At 40.8% G+C, this 13,738-nt stretch overlaps 1 protein-coding gene across 1 annotated transcript in view; it reads left to right on the forward strand.

Annotated features, from left to right (window-relative positions):
- LOC119723180 (ankyrin-3-like) overlaps positions 1-13,738 on the forward strand; it is a 233,784-nt gene that overhangs the window by 36,417 nt on the left and 183,629 nt on the right. Inside the window, exons 4-5 of the mRNA XM_038193738.1 lie at positions 8,678-8,853; positions 10,176-10,376. Of these exons, the coding sequence (XP_038049666.1) occupies positions 8,678-8,853; positions 10,176-10,376 (377 nt within the window). The remainder of the gene's footprint in view (positions 1-8,677; positions 8,854-10,175; positions 10,377-13,738) is intronic.

The following is a 13,738-nucleotide window of genomic DNA, read 5'->3' on the forward strand; positions in this document are numbered from 1 at the left end:
CCCTACTGTAACTTCCGGTTTGATGACGTCATGATTATGAAACCTTGCAAATTCATTTGTGGTTGCTAACAGAGTATGAAGGGAAAATGTGGTAAAATTTTGATTTGAGGGTTTTTAGATTTGAAAAGATTAAATTCTTTTTGATGTGCCGCTAGAGGGCGCCTTTTCGAGGATGACGTCAAAATTGTGTTTTTGGCGAGCTGCGAAGCAGATGCGAGCCTATGTAATACCAATTTCCGTCCGTCTGTCCGGGCACCCGTCTGTCCGCGTTCAGATAAAAATGTTGAAGTTTTTGGTTCTAGTTAACTTGGGGAAAAAAATTAAATGCAGTTGTCATGTATCATCTCTATAACTTCAGTTAGGTTCATATCATTGCAGTAAATTTTATGATTTTATTGAGGAACTTTAATTCAAGGAAATGTTAAAGTTTTTAATTGTTACATGTACATGTATACTGGTATAACATGTACATGTATGTATACCGGTATAACATGTACACTATGCATTTTGGGGATGTGCATGAGCTTCTGGTTTGATCTTTTAGTTGATGGGGTTGGAGTAGGGATGGGGTAGGGGAGGGTGGGGTGGGGTGGGTTGGGGGATAGGGTTGGAGTTAGGGTTTGTGTGAGTAGGATGAGTAGGGGAGCTAGGATGGGTGGGGCGGGGTGGGTTGGGGTGGGGTGGGGTGGGGAGAGGGGTTGGAATACTGGGTTTGGATGGGGTGGGGATTTGTAGGGGTGGGGTGGGAACAGGTAGGGAGAGACAGGTAGGGGGAGGATGGGCATGGATGTAGGGGTTGGGTTAGGAGGGGGTTGGGCAGGGGGCGGGATATAGGATCGGAGTAGGGGTTGGGTTGGGGATGTGTAGGGATGGGTTGTTGTAGGGGTTGGATAAGGGGAGGGGGCAGTATATAGGGATCAGAGTAGGGGTTGCATGGGGTCAGGTTGGGATGTATGGGTGGGGGAATGGGGTGGGTGGGATATTGGGATTCGAGTAGGGGTTAGGGTGTGGGGATGTGTAGGGTGGGTAAGGACAGATATGAGAAGGTAGGGTAGGTGGGTGTAGGGGGTTGGGGTAGGGGAGGGTACTGGTCAGGGGAGGGGGAAGGAGATAGGGATTGGAGTTTGGGTGGGTTGGGATGTGTAGGTGATAGGGTGGGGATGGTTAGGGGAGGATGGAATGGGTGTGGGTAGGGGGTTGGGTGGGGGAGGGGGAGGGGGCGCGTTGGGGATGGGGTAAGGTTTTGGGATGGGGTAAGGTTTGGGGGAGGTGGTGATGGTGCTGTGTCTACATGTACATGTATACCCATTCTTGTTCTGCATTTGTGGCGACTACACAAGAGTTTTCCCATGGTAATACAAGTATGGGGAGCAGAAGACACTGTGGGGGCTGCAAAAATCCACAACTGGGTCCTAATTACCCTAACAATGGAAAACTCCCCCATAATACAGTGACGGCTAACCTATATACACATGTATGTATTTATTAGGTAATCTGTTGACTTTTTATGTTGACATTTAAAAAGTGACCCCTACACCTATGCACATCAACAAGAATCCTGATCCCCTTCCATCATGCCCATCCCCAACCCTACCTTCAGCCTCCCTTCCTGCCTTGGACAGCGAGCCATGGCGGCTTCGCCGTTCTAGTTTGTATTGGGCATTCCTCACTTAACACTTCCATAATATATTTGTCTGTAGTAAAATGCTTCCATTTTAGAATTAGATCTAATTTCTATTGTTCTTCCAGTAACACCGGAAGTGAAGGTCAAGCGGTTTTGTGCCAGGAAGTAAGAAATGTTGTCCAAGGCACCCTCTACAATCTCAGGAAAAATTAACACAATACTCTTTTTAGTTCAAGAGATATTGCTCAAACTATTTTGTCAAGTTGTGCTCTCAAATCGCTTGTCATTTTATACCCGATGACGTCATGATGACGTAACAAAATTAATAACATCTTCTTAACATGGTTCAAGCTCACACCAGGTTTTATGCTTTGTTTTGATTTTAGGCTAATGTATTCATTTTGGATTCACCTAACTTTGACCTTCCGTTAGACAGGCGTGGATCCAGGGGTGGGCCGCGGGGGCACGTGCCCCCCGTCAAATTGAGTCCACAAAAAAATAAAATTAATAAAACAGGGGGAAAAGAGGGTGAGGTGAGAGAAATGGAGGGAAGGAGGAGGGCAACCTTCTAACAAAAATACCGGCCTGCAAACATTGTGTGGCCGTATGACACAGGGAACTCGAGAAGCTTCGAAATAAACCGCGATCCCACCGTACGTACTCCATACTTAACCCTGCATAGTATATCGGTTTATGAAATGCGATTCTGAGCGTATGTACCCGTACGAAAAACACGCACGTGTACGTGTGACGGCCGTTATAGTGTGCTCTTTGGACCACACTATTGGTCATGGGGGCCAGCATTTCTTCAACACGCTTTCAAGGATCGAGTCCAAAACATGTCCGCTTCCGTATAAAATTTCCGTAGAAAATCTTATCTTCTTGATAAACTGAAAATTTAAACTTTATACAAAACATTAGAAAGCATCCTTGCAAAAGTTTCAAACTAAGTCTATACAATTCCATTTCAAAAATAAAATGCACGAAAACATGCAGACGAAAGTGAAAAACGAAGAAACTTAAAACGCTTGTTAAAGCAAGAGTATATATTAAACCAATGAAAAAAAATGCTTATTTAACATGAAACAATTTGCTCAAATAACTCCGGGAAAGAGGGGCCAGGAATCGCCTCAGATTGCACCACAGAGCATCTAATTATCAAAAATTTCCCGGGGCCCTAAAGCGGGCCCCGCACCCCACGCCGAAATACATTCACGCTCTGCATTATTAGTCCTCGGGGCAGATCTTCCTACAAACTAAGCCTATCCAATTCTTTTTCAAAAATAAATTGCAAGAAATTGATAATGCCGTCGAAAAAACCTGGTTATCAAGTAAAGAACAGAAGAAATACAAGAGTACAATTTTAAACCAATGAACAAAAAATAAAGAAACACATGGTGTTACCGCAAACCGAAGCGATAATGAAAACAAAAATCCTAACAATCTTTACAACATTTTACTGAAATGGGGCCAGAAATCGCTTTAGATTGCACCACAGAGCATCTATAGAATCAAAAATTTCCCGGGGCCCTTCAGTAGGCCCGCGCCCCAAACCCCACGCTGTAAGACACTGCTCCGCGAAGACGAAAATACATGGTTTGCACAAATTTTGAAGTACACAGTAGCTTAAAATTTGTAAAAACATTAATGTATATTTTAAAAAAATCCTCATAAGCTTAACAACTTTTGCTCAAATAATTCAGGGGGAAAGGGGCAAGGAGTCGCCTCAGATTGCACCACAGAGCATCTAGAATCCAAAATTTCCCAGGGCCCTTAAGCGGGCCCCGGACCAAACGCCGTAAGGGCTTCGCGCTACGCGCTCGCATTAGTCAGGTGGCTTAGATCTAATTTTCGTCAAGATCGTGACCGACTGGTCCAAAGCACCAAACTTGGCAGATAGATTCTTATAGGCCTAGAGAAGATATTTAGAAGGGGTGACACCCGAAATTCTTTTGGGAAGGGTGCCTAATTTGCATAAATCGTTAATCCCTGTCGTGTAATATATTTATTCCCATATTTGGGTATATTTCTATTTTTTTATTTTTTTGAAAAGTGTATTTTGGGGATTCTACTTACATATCTTTACTTAAATAACATTTTCCAAAGCATATAAGTGACTGAATAATTATGAGGACATAGTAACGATCCAAAATGGCTACTATTATGCCCTAAAATTGCGCGCATTTACCTTGTCTCCAGATATCATCAATTAGTCTTGCCAAACATCAGCATTGATGAACTTCAAATTCACCAAGTAGCTTACTGGTACAGTTACCATATTAAAACCTTATGCAAAATCATGTGAACAATGATAAAATTTGATATTTAGCCCAGAAAACAAAAACTGGGAAAAAACGAGGTGTCCATAAATTGGGCTAACAAGTAGGTGAAGGGTTGCCTAACAAGGAACACTGTAACAAGTTCAAGGAAATTCCCAAAATTATTGTTGAGAAAACGTTTTGGCGTAGACAAAATTATTTTTAAACAACAATAATCTCTATTTTAGGGGGATTTCGTTGAACTTGTTCAAGTCCCCACGTTACCCTTCCTGTACTAGCCCAATTTACGGACACCACATTTTCTCCCCTTTTTTTGGTCTTTTGGGCTAAACATCAAGATGTTATCAATTTTCACTTGATTTCCCACTTATTTTTGTTAGGGTAACTATGCCTGCCCAGTAAGTAACTTTGTGAATTTGAAGCTCATCAATACCCACGTTTGGCGAGACTAGTTGATGATATCTGAGGAAAAGGTAAATGTGCGTAACTTTAGGGTAAAATAGTAGCAATTTTGGTTCTTTAGTATGTCCTCCTAATTATTCAGTCACTTATATGTTTTACAAAATGTTATTGAAGTAAGAATATGCAAGTAGAATCACCAAGATACACTTTTCAAAAAAATAAAAAAATAACAAAATACCCAAATATGGGAATAAATATATTACACGGCAGGGATTAACGATTTATGCAAATTAGGCACCCTTCCCAAAAGAATTTCAGGTGTCACCCCTTCTAAATATCTTCTCTAGGGCTATAAGAATCTATCTGCCAAGTTTGGTGCTTTGGACCAGTCGGTCACGATTCCGACCATATGCCACCTGACTACATTAGTCCTCGGAGCAAATGCTCTAAAGGTGTGCCCCCCATCTAAAGAAATCCTGGATCCGCGCCTGGTTAGACCCAGAGGTAAAGGTCAAGCGAGTTCACGTACAGGAATAAAAGTGTTTATAAAGTAATGGTTTATCTGATTGCAAGGTTGGAAAATAATTAATCATTTTGTTCAAGAGTTATAGGTGAAAGAAGATCGTTGTTTTTTCAGCTAAAATCGCTTGTAATTTGACACCCGATGACATCATCATGACGTCAGGGTAACATGCACCACTCAGGTTGAGGGTTGATATATATATTTTGAAGGGTGCTGGTCAACTCGGTCTGTGACCAACTCGGTCCGAGTCAACTCGGTCCGTGACCGACTCTGTCCGTGACCGACTCGGTCCTTGACCAACTCGGTTACGGATTACGGACCGAGTTGGTCACGGACCGAGTTAGTCATGGACCGAGTTGGTTACGGACCGAGCTGGTCACGGACCGAGTTGGTCACGGACCAAGTCGGTCACGGACCGAGTTGGTTACGGACCGAGTTGACTCGGACCGAGTTGGTCACAGACCGAGTTGACCTGAAAGCATTTTGAAAGTTAAAAGTTCATAATTTTGATATACCGTTTTAGGAGAAAAAAATGCGGAGAATTATTGTCCAAAAAAAAAAAGAAACAAAGAAGATTAATTTGGACAAATCTAGACATCAACTACGTCTGTTCAATGAACAGAGCATAGGGCTTTTGTGCAATATGATTTTTCAAATGAATTTATGGCATTTTGTTCATGAGCACTGTAATGAGGGATTTAATCAAGAAAATACCCCGTTGTACCGGTACTTGGCGTTTGGGGGAATTGTTGTAGTTCTGAAGAGAAATGGCTCATCTGACCTGATCTTAATTTTTACCTTCTTTCAAGCTAACCAAATCTCATTGGCTTTTTCGCAAATTTGCGAAAAAGCTTTTGTTTTTGTTCTGATTTTTTTTACTTTTTCGCAATTCAGCGAAAAAGCCTTTGTTTCTGTTCTGATTTTTTTTGTTCCCTACTTTCTTCTTTTTGTTCCATGCAAAACCCCATAGACTTTGTACACGGTTTTTGTACACGCCACTTTTGGCATTGAACTTCGTCACACATCATTCAAATTAAGCATATGCATTGTCCTTATGGCAAAGTTGTGTCCCGCAGAGTGACGTCATGATTACATCATCAGGGGTCACATGACGTCATCACAAACGTGCATATTTTGAAGTCCTACCTACAGAACTGTAAGACCGATTGGGCTGAAACTTGGTATGTGGGTAGACCGGGATGTGTTATAGATAAAAAAATGAGGTGATGTCATGATGACGTCATCATGCGATTTCCTATGAATATTTTAATTTTTGGACCTTTTAGCCATATCTCACTAACGCAACATGCAAAATTCAAAATTTCTTTTTGTATTTGGTTTGTTAGGTAATAGGTATTTGCATACAATTTTGAAAAATGTGTGACGTCATCATGACGTCATCAAAAATGCGATTTTTCAAAACACATATAAGAAAAGGTCCGATCGTCATGAAAATTGGTGGGTAGGTAGATATTTTTTAGTATTTATAATTTTATTCTGCTTCCAAAATTACACACTTCCTTACATCAGATTGACTTTAAACTTGGTTCAAACCAAGACCTCAATGACAAAATGTGCAATGAGAAGGGTTTTCAAGATGACGTCATCGCAGGGCATGTGACGTCATCAAGTGATAAAGCTCTATTTTTGGAATTATTCCAAGCATTTTGAACAAGCTTCAACTGTATTAAACACTTTAAAAAGTGACTGCAAAAGTACAAACATATCATAAACATTCACATTTATAAATGCAAAAAACCCATGTTCTGTTTGAACAGATATAGCTCTAGTTTTTTTTTTTTTTTTAATACTTTCTTCTTTTTGTTCCATGCAAAATCCCATAGACTTTGTACACGATTTTAGTACATGCCACTTTTGGCATTTATCTTCGTCGTACATCATTCAAATTAAGCACATGCATTGTCGTTATAGCAAAGTTGTGTCCCGAAGAGTGACGTCATGATTATGTCATCATGGGTCACGTGATGTCATCACAGACGTGCATATTTTGAAGTCCTATATCTACAGACCTTTAAGACCGATTCGGTTGAAACTTGGTATGTGGGTAGACCAGTATGTGTTATAGGTAAAAAATGAGGTGACGTCATGATGACATCATCATGTGATTTTATATGAATATTTGAATTTTTGGACCTTATCCTTTATTTTTGGACCTTTTGGAGCCATATCTCACGAACGCAACATGCAAAATTCACAATATTTTTTTGTATTTGGTTAGTTACGTAATAGGTATTTGCACAAAATTTTGAAAAGTATGTGACGTCATCATGACGTCATCAAAAATGCGATTTTTCAAAACACATAAGGAAAGGTCCGTTTGTCATGAAACTTGGTGGGTAGGTAGATAATGGTACTAGTATGCAAAGTCCGAAGTGACGTCACGTTTTTTCATGATTTTTAAAATATTTATAACTTTATTCTGCTTCCAAAATCGCACACTTCCTTTCATCAGACTGACTTTAAACGTGGTTCAAACCAAGACCACAATGACAAAATGTGCATTGAGAAGGGTTTTCAAGATGACGTCATCGCAGGGCATGTGGCGTCATGTGATAAAGCTTTATTTTTGGAATTATTCTAAGCATTGTGAACAACCTTTAACTGTATTAAACACTCAAAAAAAGTGACTGCAAAGGACAAACATAGCATAAACATTTATAAAATGCAAAAAATCCCTGAGTTCACTGCCGTGTACTCATGTACGATGGTGCGTGGGCTCGAACCCTGCCAGGAACATAGTGTTTATACCCATGGGTAAGACACTTAACTACAATTGCCTCTCTCCATGAATGAAGTCTGTAATAGTTTTTTTTATGATTTTCATGTTTTTATTAGTCCTCAAGTTTTAAGGTTGGCAATCTTTGATAGTCAGTGATTTTTGTGTCCTGTTCTTTAGTCTCTGTCTCTCTGGTCTGCATGTTCTGGGAGTCTGAACTGGCCGGGTCTCCTCGAGTGTTGAATTTGATTGTATCTCAAGCCTCCTGTATATTTACATGTATTGATTTATTTTATGTACCGGTATACTGTATCGTAAATCTTTCAATGTATTTTTATACTGAGTTTTTAATGATGGCCCATTGAAAATCATAAATGAGGTGACATGGCTACCATCAATAAATAAAGTTATTATTATTATCATAATAATGGTAACCTGTGAGGGTAGATGACCGAACTGCGCTGATATCTGCTGCCACGTGATCTTGTGGCCTGATGAACGAGGGAATCATTTTAAAACGCTTTGAGATTGTGTTACGATGGAAAGTGCTGTACATGTATTTATAATTATTACAATTGTTTATTTTTATGTCATGTAAAATTAAGGAAATTCAGGCCCTTTGCATGACAACATGAAATTTAGGCTCGTAATGATACTTCGTGATGTGCGATATTCACGATATATTAATGCTTGTGTTACTTGGAGGTTATATAAGGAGCTTATATCAGACATCAGATGTCCCAATTTTTGGACAGCACATCTTGTGATTGTGAATATAACTTAAGCAGCTTTTTCAAAATGTACGTCACAATTTGTGAAGTACATGTAAAACGACAGCTCCAGTAGTGTCACATTGTTATAAAAAACAACTGGAAAATGCATGCACAGCATGTTGACAACTGAATACAAGGAGTACAAATAGCTGTCATACATGTACACAAGTTCATTACACTGATTATGATGTGTAGCTAATGTGACTCAGTATCATGATGCTATCATATTATAAAAATTGTATGTTTACGCTCAGATAAATAACATGAAAGTATGTTGCTTTCCATAACGTGTTGTTTTCAATAACACAACAGTATGTTGCTTTCTACATATACTTGTAGGTCAGACACCAGATCAACTGTGCTTCTGTTCCTATACAAGAAAAGAACTTCCTTCACGTTACCAAACATCTCTTCGAATGCAAAAGAAACAAGTGGCTTCATTTGAAGAAAAAAGTCATATCTTTGAACTTGTATCTGATTCAGAGTCATTTGAAGACCTCCAGATTATGCTCCATGTAAGTATAAGGCCAACCCTTTTTTGAAAAAAGGAAGGACGAGGCCCTTTTTTTTCCCCTCCAAAATGGCCGCCCGACCAGGCTATTTTTCAAGATGAATGCCAGTTTTTTTTTTAAATGGCCGTCACTTGGACTCAGGAACTGTCATACCAGCTTTATATGGGCTAGATACAACAGACAAAGAGGCCAAAATGATGTCACTGTCAAAAATTATCATTTTTTCATTTAAAAAAAGAAAAGAAAAAGGAGGCGGCCTCAAAAAAGGAAGTGGGCAGGGACGCTAAACATGTTTGTGTTTTTATTTGGCCTAAGCCCCATCAGATAAATTAAAATCACTGTTTTCTATGTTCGCTTGCTGCTTTACATTATTGTGGTATGCATCATCTAATACATCGTTGTGTAACAGAAGTATGACACCTCCACCACAGATTGTTATTCACTTAACCAAACTCTGTTGCCCTGATAATATTGGGTACTTTCACTATTAAGTTTCCAAATGGTAAAAATTTACTAATGGCAAGAAAGACAATACATGCACCTGTAGCCTTGTTTTATAGCATAGCAACCAACAAAGCAAGTGGTCTACATGTATGTGCACATGCACAGGTGTGGCATATCGCACAGGTGGGGCATTGCATATACTGTTTTCACATGCTACAGGGGTGGGTACAAACATTTAATGGAGGGTATGAGTTGCTTTACAATGAATTTCAAATGAAAGGGCCAAAAATAAAAACCCCATAAATTTGTGTCATTATCAAAAGTAGGCAAACTCCTACCTTTAATGGGTATTAAATTCATTTGTCAAGAAGGTATATACCGCACATTATGCATATATGTTCATGTACAGCCCCAGAATTCAGGATTTTTACACCATATTTTTTTGCCTTTTGTTTGTACACCAATTCCAGTGAATGGACACCAGTTCCATTGATAAAGAAAGAAAATAGTTTCATTACTGGACATAGTACACTGAATATAATATTTATTGAAAATAGTTGTGCATTTAGGCCACTGAAGATCAACAATCATGTACAACCCAAGAAGTCAATGTAAACTTTAATATTTATGTTGTGCAATCAAAGGGCAGACTCTGAAAACCACAAATTGCTCTTCTGAAACCACCTGCTGTCTGAAACCTCTATTATATAAAACAGTCATTCATAGTCAAGCAGTTGCTGATGAAAATTTTCCCAGGATCAAATTTCTTCCGGTGAAGTGAAGCCATCAGCTGACGAGAATACGTTCTGATATAGTGACATTCTGACGATAAGAAAGTGTCACTTGGATTTTTATGTTGTAATGTCATTTCTTTTTGATAGACACTGGAGTTTGATGTTAACAGAGACAAAGATTCTCTTGGGAATTTGCTGCTCCACAGAGCTGTTCGACAAGGGATGTCACACTTAGCACTAGTCTTAAACCTTGTGCTGGTACACCAAGCTGATGTTGAAGCAACCGACAATAAAGGCATGACACCTCTTTGCATAGCAGCACATTTGGGTGATGAATTTATGGTTGAGGTATGTATCCATTTCCATCCAATGTTGTACTTGAAGTAGAGTTCTCTTCCGAGTATGACAAGTACATATGTACTAAAATTTAAGCTGATGCAATAGGAGTCTAATTCACTCAACTTACCTGTAGAGCCACCCATTTGCATATTCCCCTTACCGGCAGGTTCCATTTGCTAAGAGTTTGTACAACAGCGCCCCCTACTATGCTACCCATACTGCCCTGTGTCACGAAAACCATCTTGGCTTCCTCTTTTCTCTCAGTGACAGGACAGGCAGGATGGGTTTCAAAGAACCTCCACAGATTGAGGACTTTACTTACCTGCTGTTTCCAAATATTGTCAAGAGTTGCAATATAATTAAAGTAATCACAGAACACCTTATTGTGTCATCTGGATGTTTTTTCCATGAAGTGAAAGCAAATAAAAAGGAGAAAATTATGTTGCTTCCGAAGGGCATTGCTGCGAGATTGCCTATCCCTTCAGTGCATGGCTTGGCAGACAAAATGTCTCGCCATCCCGCCAGACTGGAGACCCTGCATGTCAGGCAGAGCACGGTAAATATTTGCCAACCCGCTCAATGTTCCGTGTGTGAACATCGGACCAGGACGGATCAGAGTTATTGGGCTACCCACTTTCGGGACATCCTTGACATCATCATACATTCCATGTTCAGGGATTCCCATGGTGGACAGATCTTCCGAGACTAAATCCAGTAGATCTTGAGCCCGCTCGTCAAAAAAGTCGAAGAAATCAAGCTGATCTAGACACCGCTATTCTTCATCGGGGTCCGACGAGGATTCGTCTGATAATAAATCACCGCAGTGCAGAAAACGTCGGCACCGAGAAGTGATTCAACAATTAAAAAGTTATAACAGCTACTGCAGAATTCCCAAGCACGAGCAGGCGCACTAGTCCAATCACGATCCAATATCAATCACTATCATCTTGGGCCAAGACTGTATATCTACCAAGTGAAGGGGCTCGTAAGCATTTCGATGACCTCTCACTGGCAGGCAATAACTTGTTTGCTGGCAAGTATCAAGAACTGATGGAGGCAGAGGCTAAACACGTAGAGGTCACCAACAAAATCAATATTCGTAAGCCTACATCCAAAACGTCTCAGGAGAGCTCAAAAGTACGCAAAGGAAAACCTACTGGTCTGAGTTCTTGAAGTTGTGTAAAGTGTTACCTACAGGATTCAACCTTAGTGGTAGCCCGCTAGCCACATGCGTGTCAAAATAGCGGCGGGCTAGTCAAAACCATTCTCTAGTAGCCTGAAAACAGCTTGATTTCTTCTTTTTTAAACTTGTAAAGTGCCTTGAGCGTCTCTTTTAGGCGGGTTTTGACGCTACCGGTATATAAATGTTCATTATTATTATTATTGTTAGCCCGCCTGGCAAGTCAACATTATTGAGTACAAGCTGATTTACCCGATCATAGATTGGGCAGGGCGTAGTGTTGGGGATGAAAATGTGGGATATAGTTGGGGAGACATGCAGTTATAGAAAAGCAATTTCTGTGGTGTGATCTGAGGCAATTTCTGACCACTAAAACCAATTTGAGCAAAAATCATCTTTTAAACATCATTTTCTAGCTTGGGGTAATTAAATCAGCTACACGGTATTCTGACCAATAGAATCATTATAGTAGGCTACAATTTTTATTCGGGGAAGAAAAAGTGGAGGGGGGGACCAAACAATGTCCCCGCTTTAAAATGTGGGGGGGGGGGGGGGGGTCCCCTGTTCCCCACCGATTTACGCACATGATAATTATGTACCATGACAACTGTCTGTAAATGTTCCCTTTGGTCTGTTAAATTGGCATTTTGTGAGGCAGTTGCATTGCCGGGAAAACGTAGTGAAAAGGTTACCGTAGTACACAGGCGAAGGCTGATTGTACAGTTTTGACAATGAATCATAATGCAATCAAACGTGAAGTTGTCATTCACAACCTTGCCCCATCATACCTCCAGAAGCTCGTATCTACCCGGTCCACAGCCATTTCATCTACATCCCGCCACCTCCGATCACATTCTACAGCCCATCTTCAGTTACTGCCTGGACCTAAAACCAAAACCCGCTATGGCGACCGTGCCTTCTCTGTGCTAGCCCCGAAACTCTGGAACTCTCTTCCCATCCACATCCGTGAAACTGATTCATTGGACTCGTTTAAGACAGTACTTAAGAGCTTTCTTTTTTCACAAGCCTTTGATCAGTAAATTGATAATTGTACAAGAAACAACTGTGCGCTTTGAAACATGGTGGAAAGCGCATTATAAATGTTGTAAGTTATAGTTATAGTTAATGAAAATGCTGAGTGTTACCATAAAATTACAAACGGTCTGAATGATGGAGGAAGGTCATAATTAAGTTTCAGCATTGGACTCTTCAACAAACGTTAATTTGAACTTCTTACAATTTGCGAGACCGTCTGCGAGGAAAAAGTCGATTCAACTTTTATTCAAGTTGGTCAACCATCTATATAAGAGCAAGTTTTACTCGGCCTCCGAGAAATGTTCGCTCCTGAAAGGATCTGAGACCGCGGTCTCCCGCGACGCCAAAATGGCTCCACGTCCATAGAAAAATACGGAGAATTTCTTCCGCCAAGTCAAGCACTTCAGGTCGTCCAAATTTTTCCGTACAGACCGGCGATCCGTTTTGTCGATTTTTTGTGACTGCGTTTAAGATCGCGATATTTGAAGCAATGCATCGATCCTTCTTGATCCCAAACAGGCCCCCGAAATTATAACGCGACTCTGAATTATACCGTGGCGTGGCGGGCCGGGCAGTGAACTCACAACGCTCAGCCTTGGTGGAAGCATAGAGCTAGTGGAAGCATGGAGCTGTAAACACATTATGGAAGCAACAGCACTCTATCACGGGACGTCACATGCTTGTGCAAGAGCGAGTACTGTAGATCCAACCTTGTTTCCAGGGTGTGGAGCATGCTGCAGTACGCGTTGCCATCGACGGTTTTACGCAGACCCCGGAAGTACACAGTGTAGACCTTCGATTGGTCAGACCGCGCAAGGCATACTAATGTGTAGTCATTCTGAGTATTCGTTGCACTCAGCGCAGGGGCGGCAAGCAAAGCATATGAAAGAATAGGGACACTTGGTGGCCACGCACCATGTACAAAAAAATATTTCACCAAGGTCACCCCATACAACCGTTTGGTGAACACTTTTGCCAAGTAGAACACGTAAACGGAACCCTAACGTCGAAGCCGCTGACCTCGCACAGTCTAGACTCGCAGAAAAGCCAGCACAGGGGGCGGCCAGGCAGTCAACGTGAATTTCCTGTGCAAAATGCAGTCACGAAAAATCGACGAAACGGATCGCCGGTCCGTACCGGAAAATTAGGATGACCC

Source organism: Patiria miniata, unplaced genomic scaffold (genome assembly GCF_015706575.1).
Source record: "Patiria miniata isolate m_02_andy unplaced genomic scaffold, ASM1570657v1 HiC_scaffold_16, whole genome shotgun sequence".
Lineage (NCBI taxonomy): Eukaryota > Metazoa > Echinodermata > Asteroidea > Valvatida > Asterinidae > Patiria > Patiria miniata.